Source organism: Argentina silus (assembly GCF_951799395.1).
Source record: "Argentina silus genome assembly, chromosome: 1".
NCBI classification, from domain to species: Eukaryota; Metazoa; Chordata; class Actinopteri; order Argentiniformes; family Argentinidae; genus Argentina; species Argentina silus.
Window position 1 is genome coordinate 19,150,098 of NC_139655.1, and position 22,004 is coordinate 19,172,101.

General features: G+C 42.4%; 1 protein-coding gene across 1 annotated transcript in view; it reads left to right on the forward strand.

Annotated features, from left to right (window-relative positions):
- The window catches only part of ank2b (ankyrin 2b, neuronal), a gene marked incomplete at its 5' end in the record, with an annotated part of 76,082 nt that overhangs the window by 48,847 nt on the left and 5,231 nt on the right, over window positions 1–22,004 (forward strand). Inside the window, 8 exons of the mRNA XM_083671401.1 lie at window positions 398–430; window positions 1,017–1,038; window positions 3,174–7,826; window positions 8,813–8,890; window positions 9,193–9,324; window positions 9,414–9,563; window positions 9,818–10,046; window positions 10,312–10,387. Coding sequence (XP_083527527.1) covers window positions 398–430; window positions 1,017–1,038; window positions 3,174–7,826; window positions 8,813–8,890; window positions 9,193–9,324; window positions 9,414–9,563; window positions 9,818–10,046; window positions 10,312–10,387 — 5,373 coding nt within the window. The remainder of the gene's footprint in view (window positions 1–397; window positions 431–1,016; window positions 1,039–3,173; window positions 7,827–8,812; window positions 8,891–9,192; window positions 9,325–9,413; window positions 9,564–9,817; window positions 10,047–10,311; window positions 10,388–22,004) is intronic.

The following is a 22,004-nucleotide window of genomic DNA, read 5'->3' on the forward strand; positions in this document are numbered from 1 at the left end:
GTCATTATTAGGGATTCAAATCTATTCTTTTGTACCTGGTATTCACAAATGTGTCCTGTCTATTCTAATATTAATTTTCCACATCTTAAAATTGTGACACAACAACTAGCTTTACTCACTAAACAACTACACTAAAAAACACAACAACTAGCTTTACTCACACGCAAGTGTTGGTTCCTATCTTTTACTGTAATATGAATCCTCATCTTCTTTGAGAGGGATCATTCAAGTTGAACTGCCCCCCCCCCCCAAAAAAAAAAAGAAGAACACTGATCGGCCTACTCTGTCGCTATGGTAACCTTGCTTTGCCTGCTCTCTTTTTTTCTCCCTCCTCTATCTCTGTCTGTCTGTTTCTGTCTCTCTCTCCCTGCTACTTGCTGCTTCTTGCTCCCCAAAGGAATCAGATTCAGACCAAGAGCCAGAGGAAGAGGTAACATTGTGCCTCTGTCCTTCTCCCCTCATTAACACCAGTGCCTTCGCTTCCATGTTCTGTGCAGTACTACTACCTGTATTATACAGGCCACAAAATTGCTCCAAATATGTACTTTATTTCTTCCTCCATTAAGCTTTGTTTTCAGCTATTAAGAAGGATGACCATGTAGAATATAGAAGTCTGTACAGTGTCACTGTTCATAAAGCCTGCTTGTCATGTGTTGTGTAGTATGCATATTTAGGTCTCGATCTTATTATGCCTTTTAAGTGGAGTTTAACATTAAAGGTAGACTCTGGCATATGATGCCACGCACGTGAAAACAGAGCAACTTTCATCAAAGATATTGTATTGAACAAGAGCGAACACCCACTCATGGAAGCGTCACCCTGCTCGTTTTGCTATGACGTCATATCCCAGAGTCTACCTTTAAGTTCCATAGGAATTTTTGGTAATTGAGTATGTTCTTTTGGTTAAAGATTACTGGTTAAAGATACTAAATATAGCAGATGTCTACATTCTTGCATGCAAAGTGAATCAAATATGTAGTATTAATGAGTGAGTATGATTTATGTTCCCCCTGCAGACCAGCAGGACGCTTGAGAAATGTAAGACATTTATTATTTTTTGTTAACATTTCTGAGCACTTTTACTAAACAACACTAAAATCGTTCTATAAATGATTGCTGTTAATCTTTTAACTTCTATTAGTGCATAATATGCCAGTATTAATCTTATAAATAAAACAATGGAATTGCATTGATAATATCTGCATTTTAACTGCTATTTAAAACTATTATTGATATGTTTCTATGTTAGTTAACTGAGTAAAGAGTAAAGAATGATGATGATAGTTAATGCGTTAACATCCAGCCGCTTCACCCTTCTTAGCTAAGCTGTAGCCCACACACTTCTTTTTCAAAGAACTTTAAGTTCCACAAGTTTGTCTTTGTCACCAAAACAAAACAGCTATAATGTCACCTCACCAAGCCATAGTTATGCCCACTTTTTTAGGCATAACCTCATCACCTTTTTTTCATCTCACATTGTCTTCTGTTAACTTTTTCCTTTCTGCCTCACCTGGTTTTTTACTTAGAATTTTGGATATATACAGAGAAAGAGTTCAAACAGAGATACTACCCCAAGTATGCACATGATACAAATCCCATGTATACCCGGGGATGTTTATGTGACAATATAGTTGTACCCTGAGTATCATTGTTCTGTAGTACCTAAATGGCAAAGCAAACTCTAATCAATCCCATTTAGATCCCCTCCTTCCTCCTCTTCCTACCCTGCCTAAAGTATGTAGTTTGTGCTATTTTACCTTTGCCTCCTGGGAGTTTTAATGATAATGGTCATGGACCCTAGCATAATTTGACTTTATTGAAAATCTTTTGCCACATACAACATACATAAGTATGAAAAAACATTGCTGAGTGTGTATACCTTCAAAACAGACATACATATCCATTAAAGCATATGGATACTGTAGACAGGCTAATTCATGTACTGTATGTTTTGTATTAAATTTAACACACAGTAAAGGTAGCTAACAATGCACAGTGTGAATGATGTATGTAGTAATTTGCATACATTGATTAAACATAGCCTGTAATACAGGGGAGGTTGGTGGTCCACCAGTCTCCCCTGCTGTAATAGATGTTCAATCATTTTAGATTAATAAAATGTGAATACCCAAATGAACCACTCTTGATAAAGATCAATGCAGGCTTTCTACAGTAGTTCATGCAGGCTTTCGTACATCTCAGCTCATCTCAATTACAGAACATTTGCTCCCCTCACGTTTCACCAGAGGCTGCATGTCAATAATCCCCTTTGCTTTGCATGGAAATAACTTGGCTTACATATACTGAGTGGGAATGTGTGTGTGTGTTTGTTTGTTTGTTTGTGTGTGTCCAGTGTGAGAGTTCTTTTTTAATTCCTTTCATCCACTACTTGACTCTGAATTGATGCACTGTTGATTTTCAATTTTTATCTTCAGTTATATTTGATAAAGTTTACTCAGTTACCCTAAAGATAGGAGGAAGCAATACAGTCCACTTAAAGACCATATTAGGTTCCCCTTCAAGACATTATGTTTACCCTTAGAATTTTATTTTCTAATGTTATTTTCCAGTTGGAGCCCTATCGTTTCCATAGCAGTAGGGAAAGTAAACGGTTTGTTCTGTTCATATCCAAAGTCATAACAAACCATAGTCTGACAGTTTACTATACATTTCAATTGTTTTAAAAATATTTTTTTTTTCTCTTTCTCTCTGTAGACATGAGTCTTACATCTTGAACAATCTTGAGATGTCTACCTATGTTGCTCCTCCTTTGTTCGTCTCTCTGTTTCCTTGTCCTTTGTTGATTTGTGGATGTCTGGTGTTTCTCATTGTTTGTTTGATAGTTTTAGTTATATTAGATATGTTCTTGCTTTTATGTTGTGAGCATGGGTGTGCTGACTATGTGTATAAGCAAGTTATTTCCTGCTCATCTCCTTCCCATCGTTATTATTTAGTTGGCTTTTGCTTTGCTGCAGTATTTGCCTCAAAGAGACCTGTGGATCCAATTCCCATCCTGTTGATACCCTTCTGTAGTTACCCCTCTGGCCCTGCTATCCCTCTTATCCTTGACAGTTTGTACTGTTCCTGTCCTGACCACATTCTCCAATGTCTCTCCCCTTTCATTTCGATTTTTGATTCTTTTACCCATTAATTGTCCTCCTTCCAAATGGAAGATGAAGAAAATGAGACGTCGATCCTGAAAACACAGTTGATTCGAGAATCCTCGGCTCTGGCGAGTCCAGACCTACTCTCCGACGTGTCAGAGATGAAACAAGATCTAATCAAAATGACCGCTATTCTGACCACAGACGGCACTGACAAATCTGATTCCATAGAAGGGGGCAGTCTAGAAAAAGGGGCTGAGGAGGTGCCGGGAGAGCCATTCGAAATCATGGAGAAGGTCAAAGAGGATCTAGAGAAAGTCAGTGAGATACTGAGGAGTGGAACATATGAGGGTGAGGTGGCAGAGGAGGCAGCGAGAGCACCTAAAAAGGATGAAGAGTGGGTCCTCCTCTCAGACTGTGAGATAGAGGAAGCTAAACAAATGGCTGCCTTAGAAACCCAGGAACCTGTGTTGCGTGAAGTCAGAGTAAATAGAGGAGCACCCAGACCAAAGGCCATTAAGGATATGTCTGGCATGGTGACACACCTGAGTGGTGAACTCAAGGAATACCTCCTGGATGTCCCTGAGGGCTTCAGTGCTAAAGACCAGAAGGAAGTGGTCCAAGAGAGATTTACTGAGGTTGTCATGCGTAAAGGCGCAAAAAGAATCACCCCAACAAAAGTTCAGAGCACCAAAACCCCTGCTAGTGACATCAAAAAGCCAGCCAGGCGGAAAGGAAAGGACCAAGGAGAGGCAGAGGAAATTACCAAGGAGGATACACTCCTAAGTGCGCCCATAGCCCCTGCCACAGTATCACCTGTATCGCCGGTGGTTGAGGAAACTCCCATTGGGTCCATAAAGGACAAAGTTAAAGCCCTTCAACAGAAAGTGGAGGCAGAGCAAAAGGGCCGAAAGCCAGCTCGCTCTGAATCTTCAAAAGTGGCTGTGGGGAGCAAGCCCCCTCAAAAGGTCAAAGAAACCTCTCAAACAAATCAGAGACCACCAAAGTCTACCAAATCAGAGCCTGAGAAGCTGGAGGAGACCATGTCAGTAAGGGAGTTGATGAGAGCCTTCCAAACAGGGCAGGACCCGTCAAAGAAAACGTCTGGGCTTTTTGAGGTTAAAACCACCACCTCAACGGCATTCGAGCAAACAACTGATTCACAGCCAACCCAGTTCAAATCCACCATGAAAGCCATGTCTACTAGTCATGAACGGGAAGTATCACTGGACTCCAAACCTGGCGGGTCCCACAGAGAGAGAGACAATCAAATTAGCTCTCACAGAAAACACTCTAAGGACTTTGGTACTCCTATAAAAGCAGAGCTTGAGGACCTGACTGCTGAGTTTCAGAATGGTGATAGTTCTGATAGTTTAAAGCATGAGGGTGTGGCAGACTCTCCCACTGCCAGTCTAGGTGGACTCACCCCTCACATGAGCTCTGAGGAGAGCTATAAACATGAGGGCTTGGCAGAAACACCAGGAACTAGCCCTGAAAGTCTTCCTCTGTCTCCCAAAAACACTGACCAGACTGCAACAGCCGCCATAAGAGTCAAAGGTGAAAAGAAAAGCAAAGATAAGTCTGGAGACTCTAGTGGGGGGACCACTGATGACCAGCCAGCTACAGAAATTACACTCCCTGTGTCTTCCAGCGAAGCTGCAGATGACCACACCACAAGTGAGTCCATATCTGTTAAGAAGGGCGAGTCTAAACCATCTAAATCTAGAAAGCTTACAAAGAGAATCTCAGAGACTTTAGAGAGCTTTCTAAGTGATGAGGAGAGCCCTGATGGTCAGCTAGTGTCAGCATTAGCTGGGACTCTTGCTTCTAGGACACCTACACGTCATGGAAGCTTAGAGCTGCCTTTAAAGCAGCAAGATTCAGACACCCTCAGTCCCTTAGCTGATGACTCTTTGACTATTAGCCACAGAGACTCTCTAGAGGATAGTCCCCTCATGGAAGACAACTCCTCCCATAGGACCCCAGACTCCATCGAACCCAGCCCAGATAAGGAATCCCCCTGTCGTGACTCCTTAGAGAGCAGCCCTGTAGAGCAGAAAACCCAAGCAGCCTTTCCTCCCGCTCTAGATCAGCCCAGTGGGTCCTCTAGCCACCCAGAACCCTCCAAAGCCCCAGACTTCCCCCCAGATGCTTTGCGTAGTAGGCTACTCAGGGACCAGGAGGCTAGTGCTGATGATGACAGTTTCGAGCAGACGTCCCAGATGGAAAGTTCCGGTAAGAGTCCCCTCTCCCCCGATACCCCTAGTTCTGAAGAGGTAAGTTATGAGGTAAACCCCAAAACCCCTGACCACATGTTCCTGTCTGTGTTGTCGAAACCTGCTGTCATCCCCGAAGACTCAGAGGAAGACAACGAGATTGGTGAAGCCCAAAGGAAATTCACCCCAGAGGAGGAAATGTTTAAAATGGCAGCCAAAATAAAAACATTTGATGAAATGGAACAGGACGCCAGGAGCAAAAAGAAGTCTAGAAAAGATATCAGTGCCTCAGCAGGGGATGATAGCTTCAAAACAGTTGAACTAGGAGCCTCAAATGAGAGACTGTCACAGGGTAAAAGTGGGCAAACTATGCCCCAACAGTCCTCAGAGTTAGATGTTTCTGTTGAACCCCTTATTAAAGTACAACCTCCCTCTCCTTTTCCAGCAGGTGTGCATGAAGGATCCCACCACACAGAGACCAAGAGTGCAGCTTCAACGGCCAGAGCAGCAGCGGAGGGACCTCACTCTGTCTCAGAACAGCATGTATCAAAATCAGAAGTAAACACTGAACAGGCGCATATGGCTCAGCAATCTAAAACTGTTGACAAAGGCAGTGTAGCTAAAATGGCTTCCGCGTCCTCCAGCTCTGACGTGGCTGCAAACATAACTGATGAGCAGAAGGAGGAGAGCTTGAGAAAATCGAGGGGAGGCAAGGAGGATGATGGGGGAGGGAGAAAGGCAGACGTAGTCAGTGTACAGACTGGTGCAATAAAATCTCCCTGCCAGGCAGAGAGCAATATAACAGATGAAGTGAAAGGAGATAGCAGGAGACATACTGGGGCCCCAGAGGAAGCCATAACATTCAATCCAGAGATCTGTATCTATGATGACACTGAGGAAGAGGAAGCCCCCAGAACTGAGTCTAAGGGTGTAACTGCGAGAGCAGAGGCAGACCCCTGGAGCGCTATGCGTGAGGATGATGATGCTTTTGCGGCCCGTGTCCAAGAGGAAGAGCAGAAGATCCTGGGCCTAATTGTGGACCGGCAGTCCCAGGGGGCGACCCCAGACACCACCCCAGGTAGATCCCCCACTGAGGAGAGCACGCCAACCAGCGAGCCCAACCCTTTCCTCTTCCAAGAGGGGAAGCTCTTTGAGATGACCAGAAGTGGTGCTATAGACATGACCAAAAGGAGCTATGAGGAGGAGGGATTTGCCTTTTTCCAAATAGGTGAGCAGCCTATAGAAGAGGCACTCGCAGAGGAGTTCAGAGAAGACCCAGGAGGAAGAGGAACTGCAGCAGAAACTGAGGTTGGCCTAAATCTGACTCTGGAAATAACAGCTGAGGAAGATGAGAAACTATCAAAAGATGCTACAGATTCCCTGTGCCAGTCTTCAACAGAGGACAATCAGACAGTTAGCGGGGCTGCAACAGCCTCAAAATCAGATGCCTCAAAGTCAAAAATTCCTAGAATGGGGATTTCTGCATCAGCCAAACCCACAAAGAAAGACAAAAGTCCAACATCTCAGGAACTTGTAGAAGTCAAAGCAGATAAAATTGTAGAAGAGAGTACCATTGAGGTAGACCCCAGTTCTCATGACCCCATGATAACTAATGTACAGACAGCAGTCACAACTGTCACTCGATCTGTGTATTCTGAACAGGACCAAGAGTCTTCTGACTCCTCTCCAGAGGAGCAATACTCGGTCATAGAGCTCACTAAAACAACTGAAAACAATTCCAGTAGTGAGCGAGTAAAAAAGACCCCAGCTAAAGCCCCAGCTAAGGCTGGCTCGCAAAGTCGTGGTAAAACTGCAACCCCCTCTCCATCCCTTGCGTCCCCCTCACCAACAACTCTTAAAAAAGACTCTGCTGAGTCCAAATCGAGAATACCCATCAAGGCCAGTACTCTCAAGCCTGACCCATCAGTTAAACATACTGAGTCTCTCCAGGACAAAAAACTAAAGGTACCTGTGAAAAAAGACTCAAGGAGAAAGTCTGAGACAGATGCAGGTCCCTCTGTGGACACCAAAACCAAGACATCGTCTTCCAAAGCCAAGAGCTTTTGTGAGGGAGAGCCCACCAAACCATCTGCTAGAAAGGACCAGGGTCGTCCCACAAGCATTGAATCCTCCACCAAATCTAAGGTCTTCCAGTCCAGACTACCAGTAAGAGGAAAGCCTGGTCAGCCATCTCACACTTCAACACCTGCCAAAGAGAAAAGTGAGCCGCGCAAAAAGTCCATTGAGTTTTTTGAGGAGATTAGTGATGAGGCGGCAAAGTTGGTGGAGAGATTGGCTCAAGCTGAGAAAGACAAAGAGCAGGAGGCTGCAGCTGCCATCTCAGACGACGAGAGCAGCATCATAGACCCCTCTGTCATAGAGAGGGAGACTTTCCCAGAAATGCAGTTCCCTCCTTCTGGAGACGTCTTTCCCATAACACCCCTGTGGGACAACCCTGTTGAGACGCAGATGCAACGAATTCCCGATGATAAAGTCCGAAGTCAAGGTACCCCCCCTCCTCACGGGGCCCATTCTCTCTCTCTTGTGCCTCGCTAGCACGCTAGCTGTAAAGGTGCCGCCTCTGTCTTTGGAGCTAAGGCTCTTTGTAGCTAAAGACTCTTTGTGGTTGCTTCTGTGGTGTTTGAGCTGTGTCTGTGTTTGTGATCGTGTCCCTTTTCCTTATATGTGTTCTAAAAATCTCAAGATTGACTTAAAGGCTTTTTTGAAGTCAGGGAGACAATTTAGGGATTTAAATATATTATGGAAATAAGATTTATTATTATTACATTGATTCACCCATACATTTGTAGTAACTGGAATTACTCTAGTAATACTGTAACATTGTATTAAAATGTTGGTAGGTACTGCATTATTAGTTGCTTTGTAATTGCAAAGTAGTGAATTTTTGCAGTTTGTGTTATTACATAGTCTTTCATTTTGAACAGTCCTTTTTCCACTTGTGTGATAAGACAAACTGTTCATCTTCATGTACCATGTGATTACATGATTACTATACAACTAAATGTTTATACAACATTATTACTACTTTAATTACAAGTTACAACTATACAAGTATGAGAGCAATTTGTAATAAAGTGTCACCGAAATAGTTTTTTTACCTAGCTGTCACAATTGTAGGCTGAACGTCTTAGTTCTGCTTTTGATGTGCACATAGGTGTGTTTTTATCAGTTTAGAGCTTTGATGCCTAATGATAATTTAGTAGTCTACATCAATAGCATGCATTTTAATAACCAGCTAATAATACCCTTCAGTCTTTTGATATCACTGTTGTAATGTTGTTCAGTGCCACGCATATGTCCAAATAGTTAACATTATAGTACCACAGGACACAAGATAGCCAGTGAAAAGTATTTTTACTAATGTGCTCGGATGCGGAAGGTGTTCTTCCAAATGTGAATGTGACTTTTCCTGGCAATCATTGCGGGGCCAGTTCGTTCACGGCTGTCCTGCTGTTGTGGTGGTATTTGCAGTAGATCCACAGGATGAAGCCGAGAGGAAAGAGGAACGGTTGGCCATCATAGCCGACCATCTTGGCTTCAGTTGGACAGGTGAGTGGCACCTCAGGAGAAATAAGAGTTAGATAGATATCAAGGAGAGTATTGTTAATTATCTGCTGTTGTGGCAACTCTGCCACATTCCCTCATTTTTTTCACAGATAAAATCACACACTTCAAAAACTTTTTAACATTGTTTATTTCTTAAATTAACCAGAATTATGCCATTTGATGATTATGTCCAGTATAGGTTGCATATCTCTACAAAATAGGTATATCTTATCAGCCATATATTTGCAGGATTCTTGAAGTCATCTTCAAAATCCTTTGAATATCTCTTTTTTTATTTCCATCAGAGTTAGCTCGAGAGCTGGAGTTCAGTGAGGAGAGGATCAATCTGATAAGGATTGAGAACCCCAACTCACTACAGGACCAAAGCTATGCCCTGCTGAAGCTCTGGACTGACAGGGAGGGTAAAAACACCACAGGTGGGTTCCTCTACTACCAAACATTGTACCTAAAATACTAATCGACCATGCCAACATATTGCATCATTTTTCTTTTCTTTTTTCCACAGAAACCACACTGATCGAAAGGCTCACCAAGATCAATCGTATGGACATAGTCCACCTGATTGAAACAAAGTTAATCAAGTCCACCCAGGAGGAGACATCATCACATACCTATGCAGAGATTGAGAGGACCATAGCACTGGATCATAGTGAAGGTATTATTTTTAAGCACAATGGTTATTATTTTTAAGCACAATCCATCATGGAAATGGACACAAAGCAAACTATTTTGAGAGCCAGTTAGAATAGTCATAATCATAGAATTGGATGAGACAGTAGATTATGATTTTAGCAACTTTCTATGTCAATGTTTCTGAATCACAATTTTCAATCATACCGTCTGAATCACCATTTTCAATCATAGCATAAAGATCAAAGATGACAGGAGTCCATATTTGTGCCTGTTCAGGTTTCTCTGCCCTGCATGAGGAAATAGACAGTCCCCGGTCGGGTAGGCGCACAGAGACCACCCCAGGATGGCCTAGTTCTGGGCAGCAGCCTCCAGTGGTATCTGAAGAGGACCTCTCCGCCAGCATGTCATCTCTACAAGAGACATCAGGACGAGTCGAAACGTCAGACACGTCAGCAACAGGACTCCTAAGACACGCCCAGAAAGAGAAACTGCAGAAAGAGCTGGAGTAAGTCTACTGTATAAGAATTTTACAATTGAGCATTGAGTGAAACAGGATTAGATATGGTTAAGTGGATCAGAATTCAGAAATAGTTCTGAAATCTGTTTATTGTTATAAATTAACAATCATCATTATAAATCACAAATCATTCACATCATGATTTCTATGCCTAGAGATTAAACAATATAGCATTAATCTCTATGAGAAACTAGACTAGTCATAACATAATTAATATAATCAGATGATTTGACTTCATGTCATTCTTCCTCAGTTCTTTTGATGGTACATCTCGGACTGGATCTGAGAGCTCTGCAGCAGAGTCACTACATGTGGGCACTCTCAAACACGTAAGTCCTATCTTCACATTGTACCGCACCTCCCCCTACAAGCTCCAGTCTCAAGTTTTAGATCCAGTTTACAAAGGGGGAGCCATCCCTAAGATATCTGCAGAGAGCACCCCTCCACCATCACCCTCTGTAGAATGCTCTGAGGAGGGGGCACAGGGTGGAGCTGAGTGGAGCATTGGGTCACCACACTCCTCTGAAACTGAATACGACGACAAATGGTTGTCACCAAACATGTTGTCACCAGGGTCACAGACTAAAACTCAAAAACGGGTCTATGAGAGCCGGCCATTATCCATGACCGATTTCGGGGACAGTCTGACTGAATGTGACCAGGCTGAGCCAGACTTCACTGAGCTGTCTGTGGAGCTGAAACAAACCCTGGAGGACTATACATATGTCTCCACTACCTCCATTGTTATGACCACTCAATCAACTGAGCAGATCTATGAGAAGAACAGTGTTACAGCAGAGCCTAGGCATGTACCACCTCCTACTCAGCCAACCCAGGCTCCTGGTGTGGTACAACCCAAACAGATGACATCACAAGAGGTATTTACAGAGCAACATATCGAGGAGGTATCGCGCAGACTCTATAGAGTCCTGTATGGGTATGATACGGTTGTACTGGATTCAACTGGTGAGGATGTTGCCCTAAAATCCCATTCTACAGAGCCTAAGGATACATCTAGTGAAGAATCTATACAAACAGAAATGGGACTAGATGATGTCGATGGAACTTTCAGAGCCACACCGGTTTATGCAGACGTTTCCCCTGCCTCTGAGCCTGTCATAGATATAGACCAGGCTACTCTTGACCAGGCAGCCATCTCCACTGAGCTTCATGTTAAACCTATAGATAGCAGTCCCTCAATCCCTGCCTCTGACTTCATTGCATTAAAGAAGGACACCTCAATGTTAGCTCAAACTTCCCCAGCCCCCTCTGACATATCAAGAGCCACCCTGATTTTAGAGTCTGCAAGACCAGAATCCATTGTCACCACACCATTTATCCAGGTGTCACATGACTCAACTATTGAGCCTTCAAGTGGGGTGACTGACCTTAGATTAGCAAAATCTGAATTTGAAATCACCATACCTATCAGTGAACATAAGCCTCCATGCCAAAATCCAGACTCAATACATAAGCCACAAGGTTCAGATACAGTGGTGTTAGCCACGTCAATGTTAGACTATAGGCCTATGACGTCAGAATCTATGGCTTCTGAAAGTAGGTCCCCATCCCCAGACTCAGGATCTGAGTACACAGCTGAACATGAGATTTCAATGCATGATAGATCATCTTCACCTGAGTCAGTGACATCAGCCAATAAGTGTGGACGACTCTCACCTGACTCACCTATACCTGAAAATCGCCCATCAATGCCAGATTCATCCATACTGATGACTGAGAGTAGAGCTTCATCCCCTGAATCCTTTTCATCTGTAACTGAACTCAGTCTTCTCTCACCTGATTCACCTATACCTGAGTTTAGGCCTCTGTCTCCTCTACCACCCCCTGTGGTTGAGTGGGAGACTGAGTTTACTTTTTATGCCCCAGGACAAAGATTCTTAAGTGCCCCAGGAGCTGAATGTAGACTTCTAGCATCAGAAACAGAGGAAAGGCCATTAACACCTATGGTTTCTAATAAGGGAGACATGGGTAGACCGGTATCACCAGACAGTGAATATAGTTATGGTTGGTCAATTTCCCCCGAAACAGTAACTTTTGACACCGAAGACAGAAGATCATCACCCGAGTCTGTAATTTTAGAAACAATGCAGTGGCTATTTACATCAGATTCTCCTCCAGAGAGCAGATCTCTATCCCCTGACATGTATCTAGGTGAAATTAGACCGGCATCACCTGAATCAACTGCATCAGTGACAGAAAACAGACCACTATCACCTGACTCTCCCATACCTGATTTTAGACAGGCATTACCTGAAACTGTGACATTCATGAGTGGTTATAGGTCATCATCACCTGAGTCAGTGTTGTCAAATATGGAATTTGAAACTGTGCTATTCTTATCAATGCTTTTTGAGGATAGACCATCATCACCTGATTCAGTAGCATCTATAGATGAATACAGGGCTCTATCTCCTGACTCACCTATACCTGAGTTTAGACAGTATGGAACAACTACAGTAGTGACAGGATATAGATCATCATCACCTGAATCAATATGCTCAGATATAGAATATGGGGATGTGTCATTAGCATCATTATTCTATGAAGGTAGACCAGGATCACCTGATTCAATAGCATCTGTAGATGAATACAGGGCCCTATCACCTGATTCACCCATACCTGACTTTAGACCATTATTGCCTGAATCTATTACATCAGTAGTTGGATATAGATCATCCTCACCTGAATCAGAAGTATCAGACATTGACTATGAACCATTGATATGTGATTCTATAGTCACTGAGTTTAGACCAGAGACACCTGGATCCGTTGTATCAGATACAGAGGATAGACAACAATCACCTGAGACTATATCAGACTCTGATGATGAATGGGTGGTTGTGTCTTTATTAGATACAGAGGATAGACCACTATCATCCGAGTCTTTACCTGACTACAGACCTATGTCAACTAAGTCATTGTTGTTAATGGGAGATATTAGAGCTTCATCTCTTAAATCTACAGCATCAGTGAATGAGTACAGAGCCGTATCACCAGATTCTCCAATCCCACAATATCGACAATCTGAACCTATTGCATTGGTGACACTATATAGATCATCTTCCCCTGAATCAATGCTATCAGATACAGAATATGAAACCATGCCATTACTATCATCAGTTTTTGAGGATAGACCATCATCTCCTGAATCAACAACATCAGTAAACGAACATAGACCACTATCACCTGACTCACCTACACCTGAATTTAGACAGGCATTTTTAGACTCTATTACTGTAACGAAAGGATATAGATCTTCTTCACCGGAATCAGTATCATCAGACACTGAATATGTGCCCATGTCTCTTGAGTGTATAGGTACTCAGTATGGATCAACATCACCTGAAGCTTTACCTTTTGAAAAAGCATATGGGACAGCTTTACCTGAGAGACCTGTGTCTGATGCAACTTTGACGAAGTCTGTATCACCTAAAGATGAGTGTGGATCAGTCCAATTTGAACATGAAATAGTAAGAAGTAAGCAGAAATCCACTTCACCTGAGCATATGCCATTAGCACCTGAAACCCCTCTCTTACCACCTAAAAAAATAGAAACATTGGCAAATATTACAGACAATGTGCAATTGGCAGCTGAATCATCAATTATTGAATCTAACCCAGTAATATCTGAATCTGCTCAATCAACACAAGTTATTATTCAGCTTTCACCTGAGAAAGGCAAAACTGTTACAAAACACAATCCATCAAACCCACAGGAAAAACACGCTAAAAACCGAAAGCCTGTAAAGTCACCCAAAACTGAACTTCAACAAAGCCCAGCATCTAAATCTGCAAAAGCAGCTCCAGCTGAAAAACAATTATCAGAATCAGTTCTACCTGTAAGTGAGCAGAGCCCTTCAGAACCTGGCAGTGCAGAAGTCCCATCTGCAGACAGTTCAGCTGTGAAAAAGCTAGAAAAACCTGAATCCATGGAAACACCTTGTGAAAAACAATTACCTCTGAAGTCAGCTAAAACTGTAATGGAACAAAAGCCAGTAAACTCTGATTCAATAACAGCAACACCTGCTAAAAACCAACCCCTTGCTAAGCCTGCTGATGCAGTTACTGTAACCAAACCAACAACTGAATCTAGTAAATCTAAACCTCTTAAAGGTCCATCTAATGTAACTCAGCCTGTCATAGACAAGGACACCATGTCACCTGTGTCATCAACAACAGCAGCAGATGTTCTGCCATTGTCATTTGAAATAACTATGAATCTCCCTGAGAGTCAACCAATAATAGCTAAGTTTGCATCTCCTGCACATGAACAGAGTTTACCATTACCCCCAACAACAATACAAGTGCCAGTGTATAGACTTGTGTATGATGCAGAGCTATGGAAGCTGGTCTCTCAAATACGTGATCCTCAGTATGTAGGGGAAACTTTCTCTAGTAAAACAGGTGTATTTGAGTATGCAGGGAGTAGAATAGAGTATGTTCAGACTGACTTAGATTTCGCTCCTGTTTTCACTGAAGCCATCACTGTTTCACAGGCCTTATCAACTGAAGATAGACCACTCTCACCAGATTCTGAGTCTGAATATAGACCTCTATCACCTGAGTCAGTCTTCATGACTGGTTTGAGATCTGATTCTCCTGAGTCTGTGAAGTCGTTAGATAAATATAGATCTTTATCCCCAGATTCACCCATTCCCCAATATTCACTGTCATTCTGTGAAACTGCTGAATCTTTTCATAGATCATCATCACCTGAATCAGTGTCTGATGCTGAAGTTCAAATTTTTGGCCCGATATACGCCATTGAAGCTAGGCCTTCCTCTCCTGAATCAACAGCATCAGTCAATGAACATAGACCACTATCACCTGACTCACCCATACCTGAGTTTGGACAAACATTACATGAATTTGTCACATCAGTTAGTGGAAACAGATCATCATCACCTGAATCAGTTTCCTCAGAAATTGAAGATGCACCTTCATGTTCTGAGGCCTTTGATTTTATACAAAGACCGGACTCGCCTGAATCAGTAGAATCAGATGTTGAAGAAAGGTCACTCTCAACAGCACCATCACTCTTAACAGCAATACACGTGCCAGTGTATAGACTTGTGTATGATGCAGAGCTATGGAAGCTGATCTCTCAAATACAGGACCCCCAGTATGTTGGTGAAACTTTCTCAAGTAAAACAGGTGTATTTGAGTATGCAGGGAGTAGAATCGAGTATGTCCAGACTGACTTAGACGTGAAAGAGTTTGTTCCTGTTTTCACTGAAGCCCTTGCTGTTTCACAGGCGTTATCAACTGAGGATAGACCACTCTCACCTGATTCTGAGTCTGAATATAGACCTCTATCACCTGAGTCATTCAAGTTAATGACTGGTTTGAGATCAGATTCTCCTGAGTCAATTAAGTCTATAGATAAATACAGATCTTTATCCCCAGATTCCCCCATACCACAATATTCACTGTCATTACCTGATGCTGTTCAGTCATTTTATAGATCATCATCACCTGAATCAGTATCAGATACTGAGGTGGAGATATTTGACTCAACATGTGTGGCTAAGGAACATAGACCCTCTTCTCCTGAATCAACAGCATCAGTCAATGAACATAGACCTCTATCACCTGACTCACCTATACCTGAGTTTGGACAGGCTTTACCTGAGTCTGCTATTTCAACAGGATATAGGTCATCATCACCTGAATCAATTGCTTCAGATATTGATTATGCCACACTGATGTCTGAAGCCTTTTTCATTGAACAAAGACCAGACTCACCAGAATCATTCATATCAGATACAGAGGATAGACCTCTATCTCCTGAGTCATTACCTGACTACAGACCCATGTCACCTGAGTCATTGATGTTAATGGCAGATATAAGAACCTCATCTCCTGAATCTACAGCATCAGTGAATGAGTACAGAGCCTTATCACCAGATTCTCCCATACCTGAATTTAGGCAGGCATTACAAGAGTCTGTTGTTTTCTTCATTAGAGATAGATCATCATCTCCCGAATCAACATCGTCAGATATGGAATTGGATAGTGAGTTCTTCCCACTGCTTTTTGAGGATAGACCATCATCACCTGAATCTACAGCATCAGTCAACGAACATAGACCACTTTCACCTGACTCACCCATATTTGAGTTTAGACAGGCATTACCTGAGTCTTTTACAGCTGTTATTGGATATAGATCATCATCGCCTGACTCTGTGACTTCAGAAACAGAATATGCTCCTTTGATTTCTGAGATGTTATCAAATGAGGATAGGGCAGAATCACCGGAATCAACCTCATCTGTAAATGAGTACAGATCTTTATCACCAGACTCACCATTGCCCCAGTACAGCCTGTATGAATCTATACCAATAGTGATGGGCTATAGATCGTCATCGCCTCAATCAATATGCTCAGATTGGGAACTGGAAACTGAGTTATTCTTGGCCATGCCTTTTGAGGATAGACCTTCATCACCTGATTCAATAGCATCTGTAGATGAATACAGGGCCCTATCACCTGACTCACCTATACCTGAGTTTAGACAGTATGAAACAACTACAGTAGTGACAGGATATAGATCATCATCACCTGAATCAATATGTTCAGATGTAGAATATGGGGATGTGTCATTCGCATCATTCTATGAAGATAGACCAGGATCACCTGATTCAATAGCATCTGTAGATGAATACAGGGCCCTATCACCTGACTCACCTATACCTGAGTTTAGACAGTATGAAACAACTACAGTAGTGACAGGATATAGATCATCATCACCTGAATCAATATGTTCAGATGTAGAATATGGGGATGTGTCATTCGCATCATTCTATGAAGATAGACCAGGATCACCTGATTCAATAGCATCTGTAGATGAATACAGGGCCCTATCACCTGACTCACCTATACCTGAGTTTGGACAGGCTTTACCCGAGTCTGCTATTTCATCAGGTTATAGGTCATCATCACCTGAATCAATTGCTTCAGATATTGATTATGCCACACTGATGTCTGAAGCCTTTTTCATTGAACAAAGACCAGACTCACCAGAATCATTCATATCAGATACAGAGGATAGACCTCTATCTCCTGAGTCATTACCTGACTACAGACCCATGTCACCTGAGTCATTGATGTTAATGGCAGATATAAGAACCTCATCTCCTGAATCTACAGCATCAGTGAATGAGTACAGAGCCTTATCACCAGATTCTCCCATACCTGAATTTAGGCAGGCATTACAAGAGTCTGTTGTTTTCTTCATTAGAGATAGATCATCATCTCCCGAATCAACATCGTCAGATATGGAATTGGATAGTGAGTTCTTCCCACTGCTTTTTGAGGATAGACCATCATCACCTGAATCTACAGCATCAGTCAACGAACATAGACCACTTTCACCTGACTCACCCATATTTGAGTTTAGACAGGCATTACCTGAGTCTTTTACAGCTGTTATTGGATATAGATCATCATCGCCTGAATCTGTGACTTCAGAAACAGAATATGCTCCTTTGATTTCTGAGATGTTATCAAATGAGGATAGGGCAGAATCACCGGAATCAACCTCATCTGTAAATGAGTACAGATCTTTATCACCAGACTCACCATTGCCCCAGTACAGCCTGTATGAATCTATACCAATAGTGATGGGCTATAGATCGTCATCGCCTCAATCAATATGCTCAGATTGGGAACTGGAAACTGAGTTATTCTTGGCCATGCCTTTTGAGGATAGACCTTCATCACCTGATTCAATAGCATCTGTAGATGAATACAGGGCCCTATCACCTGACTCACCTATACCTGAGTTTAGACAGTATGAAACAACTACAGTAGTGACAGGATATAGATCATCATCACCTGAATCAATATGTTCAGATGTAGAATATGGGGATGTGTCATTCGCATCATTCTATGAAGATAGACCAGGATCACCTGATTCAATAGCATCTGTAGATGAATACAGGGCCCTATCACCTGACTCACCTATACCTGAGTTTAGACAGTATGAAACAACTACAGTAGTGACAGGATATAGATCATCATCACCTGAATCAATATGTTCAGATGTAGAATATGGGGATGTGTCATTCGCATCATTCTATGAAGATAGACCAGGATCACCTGATTCAATAGCATCTGTAGATGAATACAGGGCCCTATCACCTGACTCACCTATACCTGAGTTTGGACAGGCTTTACCCGAGTCTGCTATTTCATCAGGTTATAGGTCATCATCACCTGAATCAATTGCTTCAGATATTGATTATGCCACACTGATGTCTGAAGCCTTTTTCATTGAACAAAGACCAGACTCACCAGAATCATTCATATCAGATACAGAGGATAGACCTCTATCTCCTGAGTCATTACCTGACTACAGACCCATGTCACCTGAGTCATTGATGTTAATGGCAGATATAAGAACCTCATCTCCTGAATCTACAGCATCAGTGAATGAGTACAGAGCCTTATCACCAGATTCTCCCATACCTGAATTTAGGCAGGCATTACAAGAGTCTGTTGTTTTCTTCATTAGAGATAGATCATCATCTCCCGAATCAACATCGTCAGATATGGAATTGGATAGTGAGTTCTTCCCACTGCTTTTTGAGGATAGACCATCATCACCTGAATCTACAGCATCAGTCAACGAACATAGACCACTTTCACCTGACTCACCCATATTTGAGTTTAGACAGGCATTACCTGAGTCTTTTACAGCTGTTATTGGATATAGATCATCATCGCCTGACTCTGTGACTTCAGAAACAGAATATGCTCCTTTGATTTCTGAGATGTTATCAAATGAGGATAGGGCAGAATCACCGGAATCAACCTCATCTGTAAATGAGTACAGATCTTTATCACCAGACTCACCATTGCCCCAGTACAGCCTGTATGAATCTATACCAATAGTGATGGGCTATAGATCGTCATCGCCTCAATCAATATGCTCAGATTGGGAACTGGAAACTGAGTTATTCTTGGCCATGCCTTTTGAGGATAGACCTTCATCACCTGATTCAATAGCATCTGTAGATGAATACAGGGCCCTATCACCTGACTCACCTATACCTGAGTTTAGACAGTATGAAACAACTACAGTAGTGACAGGATATAGATCATCATCACCTGAATCAATATGTTCAGATGTAGAATATGGGGGTGTGTCATTCGCATCATTCTATGAAGATAGACCAGGATCACCTGATTCAATAGCATCTGTAGATGAATACAGGGCCCTATCACCTGACTCACCTATACCTGAGTTTGGACAGGCTTTACCCAAGTCTGCTATTTATAGGTCATTATCACCTATAATTGGAGATAGATCATCATCTCCCGAATCAACATTGTCAGATATGGAAATGGATAGTGATTTCTTACCACTACTTTTTGAGGATAGACCGTCATCATCTGAATCTACAGCATCAGTCAACGAACATAGACCACTATCGCCTGACTCACCCATACCTGACTTTAGACAGGCATTACCTGAATATGCTATTTGCATTTCAGCATATAGATCATCTTCACCTGAATCAGTGGCTTCAGAAATGGAATATGCACCTGATATCTTTGAGGGTTCATTCACTGAGCAGAGACCAGACTCACCAGAGTCAACAATCTCTGAGACTGAAGAGAGGCCACTATCACCTGTGTCCATACCTGAGTACAGACCCATGTCATCTGAATCAATGATGTTCATAGCAGATATTATGGCAACCTCTGCTGATTTAGTAGATGAACATAGATCTATCGGACCAGATTCACCAATTCCTGAGTTTAAACCAAACACACTTGAGTCTACCACAACAGAAACAGGATATAAATCCTCATCCCCTGAATCAATTTTATCAGATAATGAAGAAAATGAGCTGTCAGCCAAACCAACAGCTGAGCAAAACACCCCATCAGAAACACCCCAAATCCTAACTGACAGTGAATCAGTGTCTGTCAGTGGAGCTTTGTCCACAGCAATAGCTGCTTCAACACCATTACCAAGTCCTACATTAGATCAATCAGCTGTTGTGGTGGCTGAATACAGACTTGTGTATGATGCAGAGCTCTGGAAGCTGATCTCTCCAATAGACGACCCCCAATATGTAGGGGAAACTTTCTCGAGTAAAACAGGGTTCATGGAGTATGTAGGGAGTAGAGTAGAGTATATAGAGACAGAGAGAGATGGCGTTGATGATAGCACTGAAGTCAGACCAGTTATCTCTGAAGCTGTTATTGAATCACCAGCACCTTCAGTAATGGCAGCCATGATTGATCATGGTGTAGTTTCTGTTGAGAAAGCACCAGGCATATCTGAAACAGTTGAACCAACACCAGACTCTGATGGTGAATGGGTGGTGGTGTCTGTATCAGATACAGAAAATAGACCACTATCTCCTGAGGCTTTATTTGACTACAGACCCATGTCACCTGAGTCATTGATGTTGATGGGAGATATAAGAGCCTCATCTCCTGAATCTGGAGCATCAGTGAATGAGTATAGAGCTCTGTCTCCAGACTCACCTATACCTGAGTTTAGACAAGTTCCACTTGAATGTGTATTATCTACAAGGTCTAGGTCATCTTCACCTAAGTCAGTGACATCAGATACAGACTATGTACCTTTATTTCTTGACACCATGTCTGCTGAGCATAGGTCCTCATCCCCTGAATCTGTAATATCAGAGGAACAGCTTGAGGAAGATAGACTACTATCACCTGAGTCACTACCTGAATACAGACCCATGTCTCTTGAATCAGCATTGTTAATTGCTGACGTTAGAACATCTTCGCCTGAATCTATGCCTGAGGTTAATGAGAGCAGGTCACTGTGTCTCGACTCCCCTATCCCTCAGTTTACAGTGTCATGTGTAGAGTATGCCACAGCATTAAAGGGACACAGGTCATTGTCACCTGAATCAATGGCTACAGACTCTGAGTATGAGCTAGTGGTCACCTCATCTTCGGCCATTGAACTTGAGAGTAGGCCATCATCACCTGAATCGACAGCATCAGTTAGCGAATTTAGACGGCTATCACCTGACTCACCAGTGCCTGAGTTTATGAGGATAATATCTCAGTATTTCATGGAACCTATTGGCGAAAGATCCTCTTCACCTGCTTCTATATCATCAGACACTGAATTTGTAGCATTACCTCTAGAATGCTGGTTTGATCATCACACAAGGGCGTCATCCCCTGAATCAATAGCGTCTGAGGAAGGGTTCATTTCAGATTTTGAAGGCACAAAATCAATGACCAATAAAGCAGTAATGTTGAGTCATGTGACATCTGTTTCAATGTCAGAGCACACCCCCATGTCAATTAACGAAAGGTCCATAGGGGTCACTCTATTGTCAACCTCTGCTAGTGCATTTGAAGTAGAGAGTGGACAAATCCAAAATGTTCCATGGATAACTGGATCAGAGGCTGACATGGTGACTACATCTCAGGAACAGAAACAGACAGAACATGCTGAAATAATCTCAACTTCACAAGTCACTATTGCATTGGAAGACATTGCAAAAGGCCTCAAAGATACTGCTGTATACCCACAACCAGTGGAGGTCCAGGACAGAAGCGAGAAGGGAGTAGATGTTCTGTGCCTCAGCGCTGGTGAATTAAAGACCCATGAAGTCCCACGGAGGGTAAGAGCACACGCATGATACAATCCATGACAAGACTGGCTACGTATGTGTCATTGAAGAGTGCAATAACACCCTGTTCTAATGGAGGATGAAAATAACACGGAATGGTGTGTATCTGTGGAATATTGTGCAATTAAAATGTAATTGGATGTGAAAAATAAAACAAACTCATTTTGACTATTTGTGGCCAAGTATAATGTTGATTTTCTCAAGCACTGGTGTGTTGCCTGTGAATTACTACAGTTTGTTCTCAATTTCTTCTTGCAGTGATCTGAGTAAGGTTTAATTATGTTCAATC